Raw genomic sequence first — 12,830 nt, 5'->3', positions numbered from 1 at the left:
TCGAGGCCAGTCTGGGCCACATAGTGAGTTCAAAGGCCACGTGAACTACATAGCAAGATCTTGCCTCAAAAAAAGACACAACAACAACAAAAAAAGAAGCACATTTCATCCTCAGAAAAATAGATTCCCTCTGCCCATGCACCCTGTTTTTTTGCCTTGAATTCACTATGTAGCCCAGGCTGGCCTCAAACTTGTGGCAGTTCTCCTGCCTCAATCTTGGGAGTGGTGAGATTACAGGTGTGCACCACCATGCTGGCTGTGTGACTCCCATTATTGCCTGCCCTCTTGACCAAATGAATGGGTAAGCATCTACAGTTTGGTTTTGCATAGCCAGGAGTTGGCAAAGGAGAACTCAAGTTAGTGGGAGGAGATTGCACCACCTGAAACAGCTTTGGTGGACAATGAAAGGCCCTGCATAGCTCCTTCCAGCTGTCACATCAGCCTCGGGGCGTGGTTTGGCTGAGTAGGGGCGAGGGACACACTAGGGCACTCTCCTTCTCAGGCTCAGAGCATTCCTCAGGCCTGATGGGTTGCCATAACTGAGTGTGTGTTGCAAAATAGAACTAAAGTGCTTTTGTTCCCAGGCAGCAGTTGGCAAAAAGCACACAAGCCGACACTGTACAAAGTGAGGAAATGATTGTGCTGTAAAGCGCGTGGCCTTTGCCCCACTGAGGCCTTATGTGATTCTGGACCTGAGCCTGTGGAATGTGCCCAAGACTCAATGCCCTGGTGCCCAGGGAGGAGGTGCTTTTATGCATTGCATCCCATGTGAGGATGTTCTGTATCCCAAATGCAAAACTCACTAGATATAAGAGATGTTTGTCCAGATGGGCTGGGTGCCAGCTCCAGTTTAACTGTTCTTTTTTTTCAAACTTGCAGGTCTGATGGAACTCCTTCAGTTTGATCACGGCCATTCAAATCCCACTTACTACATCAGGGTGGCCAATCATCAGCTGGTTCTGAGGAAAAAACCACCAGGGACTCTCCTGCCATCTGCCCATGCCATAGAGAGGGAGTTCAGGTAAATTCTCAGTGGCCAGGGCCGCCTCCACAGCACATCAGCTCAGACCTAGGCCAGGAGGTCAACCTCCGTAAAGTACCCTGAGTCATTTAAAATTGCAATTAGGAATCACCATGTTATTTTAAGTAAGAACATTTGACCTATTATTTATTTATGCATTTATTTATTTAAAGATCTGACCTCTCAAAAAACCAAAAGAGAGAGAGAATAAAAGAAAATATTATTTTCTTTTTAAAAAATGTATTATTATTAGCGTCATTATTTTGGCTTCTTTTTTTCTTTTTTTTTTGGTACCGGGGATCGAACTCGGGACCTTGCACTTGCGAGGCAGGCAGCGGCACCACTGAGCTAAACCCCTGGCCCTTGGCTTCTTTTTTCTAAATGGTAGACCATTTTTTTAAGAACCTCTCAAAGAATAAAGGCAACATCGAGGTACTCTGTAGTCCTGCCTTTTAGTCTTAAGGACTCTGTGTGTGTGCGTGCGTGCGTGCGTGTAGAGTGCTGGAAATTTAATCCAGGCAAGTGTTCTACCACTGAGCTTTATCCCCATTTCTAATCTTACAGACTTTAAAAAAAATTTTTTTTGGAGACAAAGTCTTGCTCTGTAGTTCAGACTGGCCTTGAACTCACATTGTAGCCCAGGCTGGCCTTGAACTTGAGGTGATCCTCCTGTCTCAGCCACCTGAGGGCTGGTATTACAGGCATGTGCCACCACACCCAACTCTAGATTTAAGGGCTTCGAAGTAAAGATTGAAGTGTTTAAGACCTTTAGTCTTACAATCAGTGTGTTATTGGGGTGATAGTCCTTGGAGCTGGATGATGAGTATGTGAGAGTTTATTATACAAGTCTATGTTTATATGAGATTTTCCATAATAAAATGTTTAAGAAAATAATATTATAACCTATCCCCCATAAAATAGGTTGTTCTACAAAGAGAAAATCTTAACCATACAAGATTGAAAAACAGCATGCCCAGCCTTGAATGAGACTAGGGTGTGCTCTGCTGGAAGGTTCCCTTTCTCTTATCTTCCTGGCCACCTGCAGCCCGTAAGTCTGCACAAGAAAGCTGCAGAGCCATGTGGAGAATGAGACTTTAGCTGGTGGCCCTCCTCCTCCTTCATGTTTTCTGTCTCACCTCCTGACTTCTGGGTTTCTAGAATGTGACCTACCCAAGTGTTGCAAGGACCACTGACTGACAATTTATGAAGCCCAGGGTTCCTCAGGGCAGGAACACTGTAGCTATTTCTGAGCATTTGTATCCATGTGCCCATGTCATGGCAGGTGTGTATTTGTAGCCCCAGAGACCCAAAACTGAAACTGCCACTGTCTTTTCTATACATCATGTTTGTTAACACTTTCTAACCATTCCCAGCAAGGAATTTTGGAGGCCTGGAATGATTCTGAAAATATCCAGGAATGCACAGAATTTCCATTGTATTGAAAAAAAACTGCACTGGGCCTGGGATGTAGCTCAGTGGTGCCACATTTGCCTGGCAAGCCCAAGGTCCGGAGTTTGAGCCCTGGTACTGGGAAAAAAAAAAAGAAAAGAAACTGCATTTGAAGACGAAACAATGCAATATCTGCTTATAGGATGCCAAATGTAAATTTGAACTCTTTGAGAAAACAGTATGATATTATTTATTGAAAGTCTTCGAGTACTCATAACTTTAAACCTAATAATTTCAATTTGTGGATCTAATTTAAATAACCACTTGGAAATAGAGAAAAATCTTTATGTATTAATATATTCACCACAGTGGAAATACATAGAGATACAGTAATCAGGAGATGATTAAGGAAACGTTGGTGTATCAACCTGTTGCAACCATAATAGGAATAGCTGACATTTCTTGGCTGTTTAGCATGTGCCAGGCAATATAATAAATGCTTCAAATGGGTTAACCTAAAGCATCCTCAGTCTGACTTGTTACTGTTGTGATCCCATTTTACAGCTGAGTAAATTGAGGCTTAAAGAGGTTAAGCAGCATATCCAGGGTCACATATTAGTCAGTGAGTGGTGGAGCCTAGCTTCAGGGCATTGCTAGCAGTGGGATTCCATAGCCCAAGCTAACATGTTCCTGCTGGCTTGAACCACTGGTGGTGGTACATACATGGCTGTCCCATCAAGCGGCTGTATCACCCAATGGGACTGTCGCACCCTGCCTAGTGAAACAGTCATGCATGTACCACTGGTGGTTCAGAACTGCATGGCAGCAAGGTGTATGAATTAGAGCCTTGTCATGGATGTGTTAATGATTTTTTGTGTGTGTGTGGTGCTGGGAATGGAACCCAGGGCCTCATGCGTGCTGGGCTAGCGCTGTACTATTGAGCCACACCTCAGACCCAATGACTGTGCTATTACAGTACCCAAGAAGTATGCCTAGAATAATAGAAAAATGTGTATGATAAAATTTTATGTACATACTATACATATAGTATTACGTGTCTTAAAGACATGCATGAGAAAAGGAGCACACTGAAATGTTTGCCATGGTCATGTTGGAGAAGCATGTTAGTATATTCTCCAGTTGCCATTGAATCCACCTAGCCTCACTTAAGCATAAACAGAGAAGTGATATGGTCAGATGTTTGGATAATTAACATGTGTCACGCACAGCTGGATCCAGAGGCTCAGTAAAGGGAGCAGGACCCTCTCTCCCTTTGTATTTCCTGTCTTTTCAATAATCCCAGTAAAGTTTCCTGCACATCTCCTAAGACTGACTCATTGGCCCATTTGGGTCACAGATCTGTCCCTGGACTTTTCTTCAGCCTACAGATATATTGGTCAGAATTGTCATAACTCCGTCTTGTACCCATCCCTGGAACCAGGGTTGGGTCAGTCTCACGTAAGCTATGTGGACTGAGAATGGGGAGGGCTGCTTCCCGAAGGACAATCTATCAGAACATGGGAGGGGAACAGGCTACCAGGCAGGCATAAGCACTAGCCACTGGGATCAAACTATGGGTTATTATTTTTCTATTAAAAATTTTAAAATGCTGGGTGTGGTGGCACATGCCTGTAGTCCTTGCACTTGGGATGCTGAGGCAAGAGGATTGCCATGAGTTTGAGGCCAGCCTGGATTACATAGTGAGTTCAAGGCCAGCCTGAACTACGTACCGGGACCCTGTCTCAAAAATAAATAAATAAATAAATGAATAAATAAATAAATAAAATTTTTTTAAATGTCCTCCTTGCTGTTCATAGACTTTACCGATAAAACCATCTGGGACAGTTTTCTTTGGAGGTTTCTCATTGTGAATTCAATTTAATAAATATATGGCTATTCACATATATTTATCTTTTTTTAAAGGTTATTTTGGTGGGGGAGGGAATCTCACTATACAGGCTGCCCTTGAACTTGCTATGTAGCCTAAGCTGTTTTCCAGCTTGCATTCTTCCTGCCTCTGTCTTCTGAGTGCTGGCATTGCAGGCATGTACCACTGTGCCTTTTTTTTTTTCAATATGTAATAATTTCTAAGAAATTTACTCATTTCATCTAAGCTAAAAAAAGTACTGTTCATAATATTCCCTTATTACGCTTTTAAAATCTATACTGATAAGCCAGGCATGATAGCGCACACCTGTGATCCTAGCATGTGGGAGGGTGAGGCAGGAGGATTGCTGTGAGTTCGAGATCACCCTGGGCTACATGGTGAGTTCAAGGGCAGTCTGAAACACCTAGTGAGACCCTGTCTCCAAAAAACAAATCTGTAGTGATAGCCCCATTCTTGATTTTTGTTGTAATTTTTTTCTTTCTCATATCAGTCTAGGTAGATATTTATTAATTGTTGATTTTTTTCAAAGAAGCAACATTTGGTTTTGTTAATTTTTTCCTGTTGTTTGTTTTCTACTTCATTTTATTCCCTTCCAGTTACTTATTCTGGACTATTATTATTATTTTTTGGTACTGGGGATTGAATCCAGGGCCTTTGCACTGAGCTACATCCCTATCCCTAACTCGTTTTATATTTTTAATTTTTTTTTTTTTTGAGACAGGGTCTTGCTATGTTGCCCACTCTGGGCTTGAACTTGGCATCTTCCTGCCTCAACTTCCCCAAGTGCTGGGATAACAGGCATGCACTATTTTTACCTTCTTAAGGGATAAATCTTAGATCATTGTTTTAGAATCCTCCTTCTTTTGTATTACAGGGATTTAAAGTTATAAGTTTCTAGGGCCAGGAATTTAGCTCAGTGGTTCTGGTGCCTGCCTTGCAAGCGCAAGGTCCCGAGTTCGATCCCTGGTAACAACAACAACAAAAAAGTTATAAGTGTCTAAGTATTTATTAAACTGCATCTCACAAATTTTGACATTTTATATTTTATGATTCTTTTTTTTTTTTTTTGGTACTGGGGATACTTGCGCTTGTGCAGCAGGTGGCGAAACCACTGAGCTAAATCCCTGGTCCTATATTTTATGATTCTTATTCTGGTTTGAAATATTTTTAAATTTCTCCTGTGGTTTCTTCTATGACCAACAGAAATATATTAATTAATATCCTAATATTGTTTTCCAGATTATCATGTTAATGATACCTAGTTTTATTTCATTGGAATATGAGCAATACTAAGATGTCACTAATGTTTGAACTTTATTAAAACTTACTTTACAGACCAGCATATGACTTATTTTGGTGAACATATTTTGTGGACTTGAAAATAATATGTATTCTGCAGTTGCTGACTGAATGCCCCAGAAATATCAGTCAGGTCAAGGTTGTTGATAATGTTATTCAGATGTATGTCTTTAACTTTGTTTAGTTCTGTCAGTACTGGGAGAGGAGTGTTAAAATCTCAACTGTGGTTATAGATTTGTCCATTTCTCTGTTTGGTTCTGATCATTCTGAGCTGTGTTGCTGGGCTTCTTGGTTTTGGTTTTGCCATACTGGGGATTAAACTGAGGGGCACTCTTCCATGGAGCTATACCGCTAGCCCCAAGGTACTGTTTGTTTGTTTTCCTGGTACTGGGGATTGAACCCTGGACTCATACATACTAGGCAATTCCTCTACCACTGAGCTACATCCCCAGCACACACACACACACACACACACACACACACACACACGCACACACCCTGCTTTGAGACAGAGTCTTGCTGATCTTGAACTTGCAGTCCTCCTGCCTCCGCCTCAGCCTCCCAAGTAGCTGGGATTGCTGGCTTGCACCACCTCACCCAGCTCCCAATATACTATTTTTTTAAATCAGAAAAGTAATTTCAAGAAAATCTCATCAATTCAGCCAGCAGTTATGCTCATATTTATTTGTTCTACAGGATAATGAAAGCCCTTGCAAATGTTGGAGTATCTGTCCCCAGGGTTCTTGACCTTTGTGAAGATTCAAGGTAAAGTTCAGATGTACTTTTTGCTATTACATGTTGAATCTACAGAGAGAAGGTGCACTTACTCAAATGCGAGTTTGTTAGGGTGAAGACAAGTCAAATTTGGACCAGAGAGAAAAGAGACTGTAGAGCAACCTCCCTCAGAAGTTCTCAGGTCTTTAATTTATCCTGAAAGATAAAGGCACTGCTTGCTTTCAAGGGGCTTGGTAGAAAACAGCTTTCTTTAACATTCTCTCTCTTTTTTTTTTTTTTTTTTGGTACCGGGGATCGAACTCGGGTCCTTGCGCTTGCGCAGCAGGCGTCGAAACCACTGAGCTAAATCCCTGGCTAACATTCTAAAAACATGTATCCCCCTAGTTTCATCTGCTTGTTTTTTGTTTTTTGTTTTTGGTACCGGGGATCAAACTGAGGACCTTGTGCTTGCAGGGCAGGTGGCGGAATCACTGAGCTAAATCCTGGGCCCTCATCTGCTTGTTTTCATTAATTTTTTATTGTGGTCTTTCTATACTGTTATAAACTACTTTGAAGGATACTTTTTGAGTCTCTATCTCAACTAATTATGAATATTTTGAAACATACAAAAAAATGAAAGAAAAGACAGTAGTATCAAATCATCTAGTTACATGCACACAGATTAAAACTGTTAATACGTGCTACCACATCTGCTTTCTATAAATGTATGTGGGGATGTACGTATACGTGTCTTCTATATTGTGTTGTGGCTAAACCTTTTGAAGTAAGTCACAGATAGTATGTGTCTTTTCAAAGTGGAGGCATCTTTTCCACCGTAGTGTCATTATTACGCTTAGGATAATTACTGAGCTTCCTGAGTAGCTGGATCCAAGTTGCCCTGAGGGTGCCAAGCCTGAGGGAGCTCAAGTCCCTTACCTGAAACCCAGAGTATTTATTTGCACAGGTGCTCCGCATATGCTCCCACATACTGCAGATCACCTCTAGATTACATACAGCATCTAATGCAATATAAGTGCTGTGTAAATAGTTGTTACTCTCTATTGCTTAGGGAACAGTGACAAGAACAAAAGTCTGTATGTGTTCTGTTCAAATGTATTTTTTCCAAATGTTTTTGATCAGTGTTTATTGAACCCTTGGATGCGGAGCCCATGTATATAGACACTGTACTTTAATAATATTTAGTATCTAGCCCATGTTCAAATTTCCCTAATTATCCAAAGAATGTCTTTTACAACCATATTTTGTTTTATTTTGGGTACTATGGATGGAGCCCAGTACTCTACCACTGAGCTACATCTTGAGCCCTTTTTGTTTTTTAATTTGAAACAGGTTCTCACTAAGTGCCCCAAACTGGGCTTGAACTTGCAGGACTCAACCTCTCCAATAGCTGGTATAAGTTTTTACAGTCAATACAAATATTTATAATTCTAGAATTTTCAAAACTACTTTTGAGGGTAGTATACTGATTTCTTCTTTTTTTATAGAGGATCAAACTCAGGACCTTGCGCTTGCGAGGCAGGTGGCAGAACCACTGAGCTAAATCCCCAGCATAGTATACTGATTTCTAGTAATGACTAACAAATGAATTAATGACATGTTGATAGGTAATATCAGAACTATCATATGGTAGCTGAATGTAGTGGTGATGCCTGTAATCCTAGCACTTGAGAGGCTGAGGCAGGAAGATCACTGCAAGTTTAAGGCCAGCCTGGGCTACATAGTGAGTTCAAGGCCAGCCTGAAGACTCTGTCTCAAAAAACAAAACGACAATAACAACAAAAAACTATCAGGTGGTATATGTGGCATTCATACCATGAAATAATGATAAAAATAACATCAGTAACAAGAAGAGATACCTGTTGGCCCCTCACCAGACCCAGTGACAAGCTCTCTGTATGTTTGTTTCCTTAGTTCTTACAACTACCCTTTGAAGTGGGTCTGCTTTACAGATCAAAACAACAGCAACAAAGTTTAGAGAGGTGCAGTAAGTGTCTCGTGGTTACGCTGCTAGTAAAGGGCAGAGGTGGGATTTAAATCTGGCTCTGTATAACTCCAAACCTCCCTCTTTCAACCATATCACTTTCTATATTACCACAGTTAAACCCATCTGATGGTTTCTGCAAATGGACCAAAGAGCAGAAAGAGCAGGCTGTGTGTTAGTGTGTGTGTGTGTGTGTGTGTGTGTGTGTGTGTCTTTGGTGGATGTTCACCTTCCTTATGTGCACAGGAAAAAGGAAATGTCCAGTATGCCCAGTGCTCCAGGCCTGAGCATTTCCCCAGTGCCTAGCCTGTGTGCACAGCAACATTCAGAGCAGTGGGGGGACTGACAGCTGCCACGCTGTGTGTCGGGGCCCTGAGACCCCGTCTGTGTCCCCTGCAGTGTCATCGGCACACCCTTCTATGTGATGGAGTACTGCCCAGGCCTCATCTACAAAGACCCTTCTCTGCCAGGCTTGGAGCCCAGCCAAAGGCGAGCCATATACACCGCCATGAACAGAGTCCTGTGCCAGCTCCACAGCGTGGACCTGCAGGCTGCAGGCCTGAATGACTATGGGAAGCAAGGTAGGCAGGAGCCTCTGGTCCTCCAGGCTGGCTGTTTCCTCACAAGCAGCTCTGCTGGTAGGGTCTGCATTATTTGCAGTGTTAATAATCAAATGTGTGCTCAATGGAAGATGGACTTGGCTCCCACTTGAAAATCCAAGTCTTTTTTTTCCACCTTGGTACTAGGGATCAAATCCAGAGGCATTCTACTATAAGCTATATCTCCAACCCTTTTTGTTTTTTATTTTGAGACAGGGTCTTATTAAGTTGCCCAGGCTGGCCTTGAACTTGGAATCCTCTAGTTTTAGCCTCCCAAGTAGCTGGGATTACAGGCATATGCCACTACTGCTAGCTTTTTTTTTTTTTTTTTTAATGTATAAGAGAGGGTTCCATTTGCTGTTCTTCCTTGCCAATGTTGGTATTGTCAAGTTTTTTCTTTTCCCGTTTGTTTTTTTTTTTTTAACTTTTAAGTGAGACTGGATTTCTCTATGTTGGCCAGGCTGGCCTTAAACTTGTGGCTCAAGTGACCCCCCTGCCCTAGCCTCCCGAATAGCTGGGACCAATACAGGTACATGGCACTGGAGGGCTTTACATAGTTTATCCTCTCAACTACTCTAGGAGGACCATTTCAAGATGAGGAAGGTAAGGCACAGAAAAGTTAAGTAGTGTGCCTAAGATCACACAGCTAAAAAATGGGATTCAAACCCTAGCAGCCTGGCTCTAGAGTTCATACTCTTTCATCACTGTTGTCCCCAAAAAGGGATTTATTAAAGGCTCTTTGGAAGCTCACAAGATTTTCAAGAGGGCTGGAAATAAGGCTTGGATGATGTGTGCAGAGAACAGTGCCCAGACCACACTGAACCAGCCAGGAAAGGTGGCTGGAGGCAGCAGGAGCCTCATGTGGGACTTTCTCTAGTCATGGGAATGTGTTCAGGGACACAGCACATTCCAAGGGTTTCACTGCTCCGGTGAATTTTTGAAACCTTGGGGGGCGGAGTGGAAATGGCACACAACGTTTTAATCCTCTCTCCCACAGGGGACTATCTTCTTCGCCAGGTACAAACCTGGACAAAGCAGTACCGAGCCACAGAAACCAGCACCATACCTGCGATGGAGAGGCTCATCCAGTGGCTGCCTCTCCATCTTCCCAGGAAACAGAGAACCACAGTGGTACATGGGGACTTCAGGTAGACACAGCCACCAGGGGGCTGGATATCAGATGTTTCAGATGATGCCAGGGCACTCACTCCAAGGGGAAATTAAGCCATTGGTCTTGATCCAGTTTACAGATGGGAACTATTCTCATTACTAAGTTCCTCCTTGTCATGGAAGCTGCTCTTTTTTTATAGGAGGCCAGGGATCATCCTTAGCTTCTACTGACTTAGTGACAGTAGCACCTCCCTCCAAGCTGTGGCCACCAAACTTGCCTATAGACGTTGTCCCCTGAGAAGACAGCATTACTCTGCAAAGACAACTGCAGTTTGAAGGTCAGGCAGAGGAGGGAGCCTCTTAAATCCTATAGGTTGGTGATGGACAGGGAGGACATGGTTTCCAGGGTTCCTGTTAAGTCTGCAGCCCAGCTAGAAGTGGGAGCTGAGTGCACCCTGGGTCTTTAGCTTACGGACCCTGCTGAGAACACCTCCTTGGATGCACTTGGGCAGCTCTTACAGTGTTGTCTGATTCCCAGCAGCTCCTGGAGGCCTGGTTTGGATACATACACTGCTTATTTGGGCTCTAACCATTTAGTAGTTTTCTTGCCCACCCTGGGGAGCTGTGACTGTATTTTATTTTTCTGTATGTGTATTTTGTGCTGGGGATTGAACCCAGGACCTCACACATGCTAAGCACACAATCTACCCACTGAGCTACATTCTCAGCCCAGTTGGGCCTTTTATTGTACAAAGCTTGACAGTAAACCTAATTATAAAGACATTTCTTTGCTTTCCAAATAAGACTGGTCTTTCTTTGCTGGCTTGACTGGGCCTGTCACTCCCAGCTCGTTCCTCTAGCTGACATTGGTGATCCTCTTGAATCCCAGAGTGAAAGGCTGGGCTTTGACTACACCATTTGATCACCCACAGAACTAGGATCCATCTGATCTTGCCGCAGTTTCTGACTAACTGGACAGAGTCATTTCCCCCATACTGCTTTGGACTTGGCAGGCAGCCAGGCTACATTTGACCCCCTCTTCCTTCTCCCTCCAGTTGGGCACCAGAGGACCTTGCCAATAACAAAACCCAGACTCTTTGGTGGGAAAGAGTAGCAGGTGGCCTTTGGACTCCCAGCTCACAACAGCTGTTCTGTGGACCTGGGCTTTGCCTGTCTTCGCACCTCAAATGTCCACAAATGTGATTAAGTACAGTGGCAGGCAGGAGACATCTGGTGGCTGTCTGGGAACCTCTTCACCAAGCTGTCATGAAGTAGAACGATCTTTTCCAGTGATGCTTTCTGAAAAGGCATCACAGATTTTAGAGACGTACTGCCACTTATTGATCCACACTTAGAGTTGAAGACACTCCCATCTGTTGCTAGATGGAAGAACATTTCTTGCTTATGCAGTGAATCAGTGGTAGTGGGAGCATAAACTTGTACAACTACTTTGAAAATAACAGCCAGTAACATAGAAGACAGGAAGATGCTACATCCCATAATTCCTTTTCTAGAGGTACATTTGCACCTGTGCACCAGGAGACTTGGCAAAGAGTGAATTATAAATGGGCATGGTGGTACATGACTGTAATCCTAGCACCCAGGGAGGCAGAGGCAGGAGAATCCTGAGTTTGATCCGAGCCTGGGCAACTTAGCCAGATTCTATCTCAAAATAAAAAAGAGCTGGGGATGTAGCTCAGTGAGAAGGCTTTTGAGTTCAGTCCCCAGTACTACACTTGATCTTAGCCAAAAGGCCAAGAAGTGATTCAATCCCCAGTTCTGCAAAAAAAAAAAAAAAAAAAAAAAAAAAAGAATTGTGCTTTTGCTTGTAATTGTAACATATGATAAACTCTGGTTAGGTTATATGATGGAATTCTGTTTAGCAGGTAAGATAAACTAATGTGCTGTAATAAGTCATCATAAATCTCAGAAAGATAATTCTGAGTAGAAAAAGATAAGCTCCAAAAGGATATATACAGTGTCATATCATTTATACAAATTTAAAAAGAAATGAAAGCATGCTGTGTATGGCTTATAGGTACATGCAAAGCAAGGAGAAATATAACTATGATTAATATATACCAGTTTTAGGGTAGCACTTATCTTTGACAAAGGTGAGGAGGAAATAGATGGAGGCCATTTGCTAAATCTGCAAAGTTTTTCTTTGGTTTTTTTGAGACAGTAGTTCAGGCTGGCCTTGAACTCACTATGTAGCCCAGGCTGGCCTGGAACTGAGGAAATCCTCCTGCCTCAGTCTCCCCAGTTCTGGGATTACAAGTGTGTGCTGTTACACCTGCTTTCTGTAAAGTTTTGTGTTTTAGAAATTTGGAGGCAATATAACAAGGAGATATAACATCTGTTGAATTATGTAGATGGGCACAATGAGTCTATTTATCTTTCTCCGTGTTTTTTTTGCATGTTTGATCATTACTTTTTCTTTTAAATAGAGCATGCATTAGAGTTGTGGCAGAAAACTCAAAGGGGCCATTGGAGGAGAGTTTAACACAGGGATGCAGCATGGTTTAGAGGAACAACTGAACAGCTAGGAGCCCTAAGCTTAGCAATAGTGGGGAGTCTTTACCATCCCAGGTCTGAAGGGACCAGCCTTCTCCAGCTGTTACTACAGCTATTAATACTCCAGCTATTCAGATGCTCCAAAGCTGAGTGTCTGGAGACAGTGACAAGTTATTTTGCTAGGCGTCTGCAGTTTGGGGATGGAGCAGCTTATTTCACTGGGACAGCTCTCATGCTATGCTGGAATCCTGTGCTGGGTCACTTATATGCTGATCCTGGGGCAGAGAAGGCACA

At 42.8% G+C, this 12,830-nt stretch overlaps 2 protein-coding genes and 1 non-coding gene across 13 annotated transcripts in view; 1 reads left to right on the top strand and 2 right to left on the bottom strand.

Moving 5' to 3' along the window:
* Window positions 1-12,830, bottom strand: part of Brap (BRCA1 associated protein) — a 147,766-nt gene that overhangs the window by 46,860 nt on the left and 88,076 nt on the right. The window lies entirely within an intron of this gene.
* Window positions 1-12,830, top strand: part of Acad10 (acyl-CoA dehydrogenase family member 10) — a 47,123-nt gene that overhangs the window by 16,039 nt on the left and 18,254 nt on the right. For 7 of the 11 annotated variants that reach the window (XM_087198396.1, XM_087198393.1, XM_087198390.1 and 4 more), the window contains 4 exons: window positions 880-1,021; window positions 6,294-6,362; window positions 8,713-8,894; window positions 9,910-10,060. In XM_087198396.1, coding sequence (XP_087054522.1) covers window positions 880-1,021; window positions 6,294-6,362; window positions 8,713-8,894; window positions 9,910-10,060 — 544 coding nt within the window. The remainder of the gene's footprint in view (window positions 1-879; window positions 1,022-6,293; window positions 6,363-8,712; window positions 8,895-9,909; window positions 10,061-12,830) is intronic. The other 4 variants (XM_087198394.1, XM_087198398.1, XM_087198399.1 and 1 more) reach the window with 4 other exon arrangements.
* LOC147822024 (U2 spliceosomal RNA) lies at window positions 11,605-11,788 on the bottom strand. The gene has a single exon (XR_015446355.1). It is a non-coding gene; the product is annotated as a U2 spliceosomal RNA (small nuclear RNA).

This window comes from Heterocephalus glaber, unplaced genomic scaffold (assembly GCF_053883595.1).
Source record: "Heterocephalus glaber isolate CG9 unplaced genomic scaffold, H.glaber_assembly_v1.0 deba00001687, whole genome shotgun sequence".
Classification (NCBI taxonomy): Eukaryota; Metazoa; Chordata; class Mammalia; order Rodentia; family Bathyergidae; genus Heterocephalus; species Heterocephalus glaber.
Note: the sequence above shows the minus strand (reverse complement) of the source record. Positions and strands in the feature narration are given on the sequence as shown.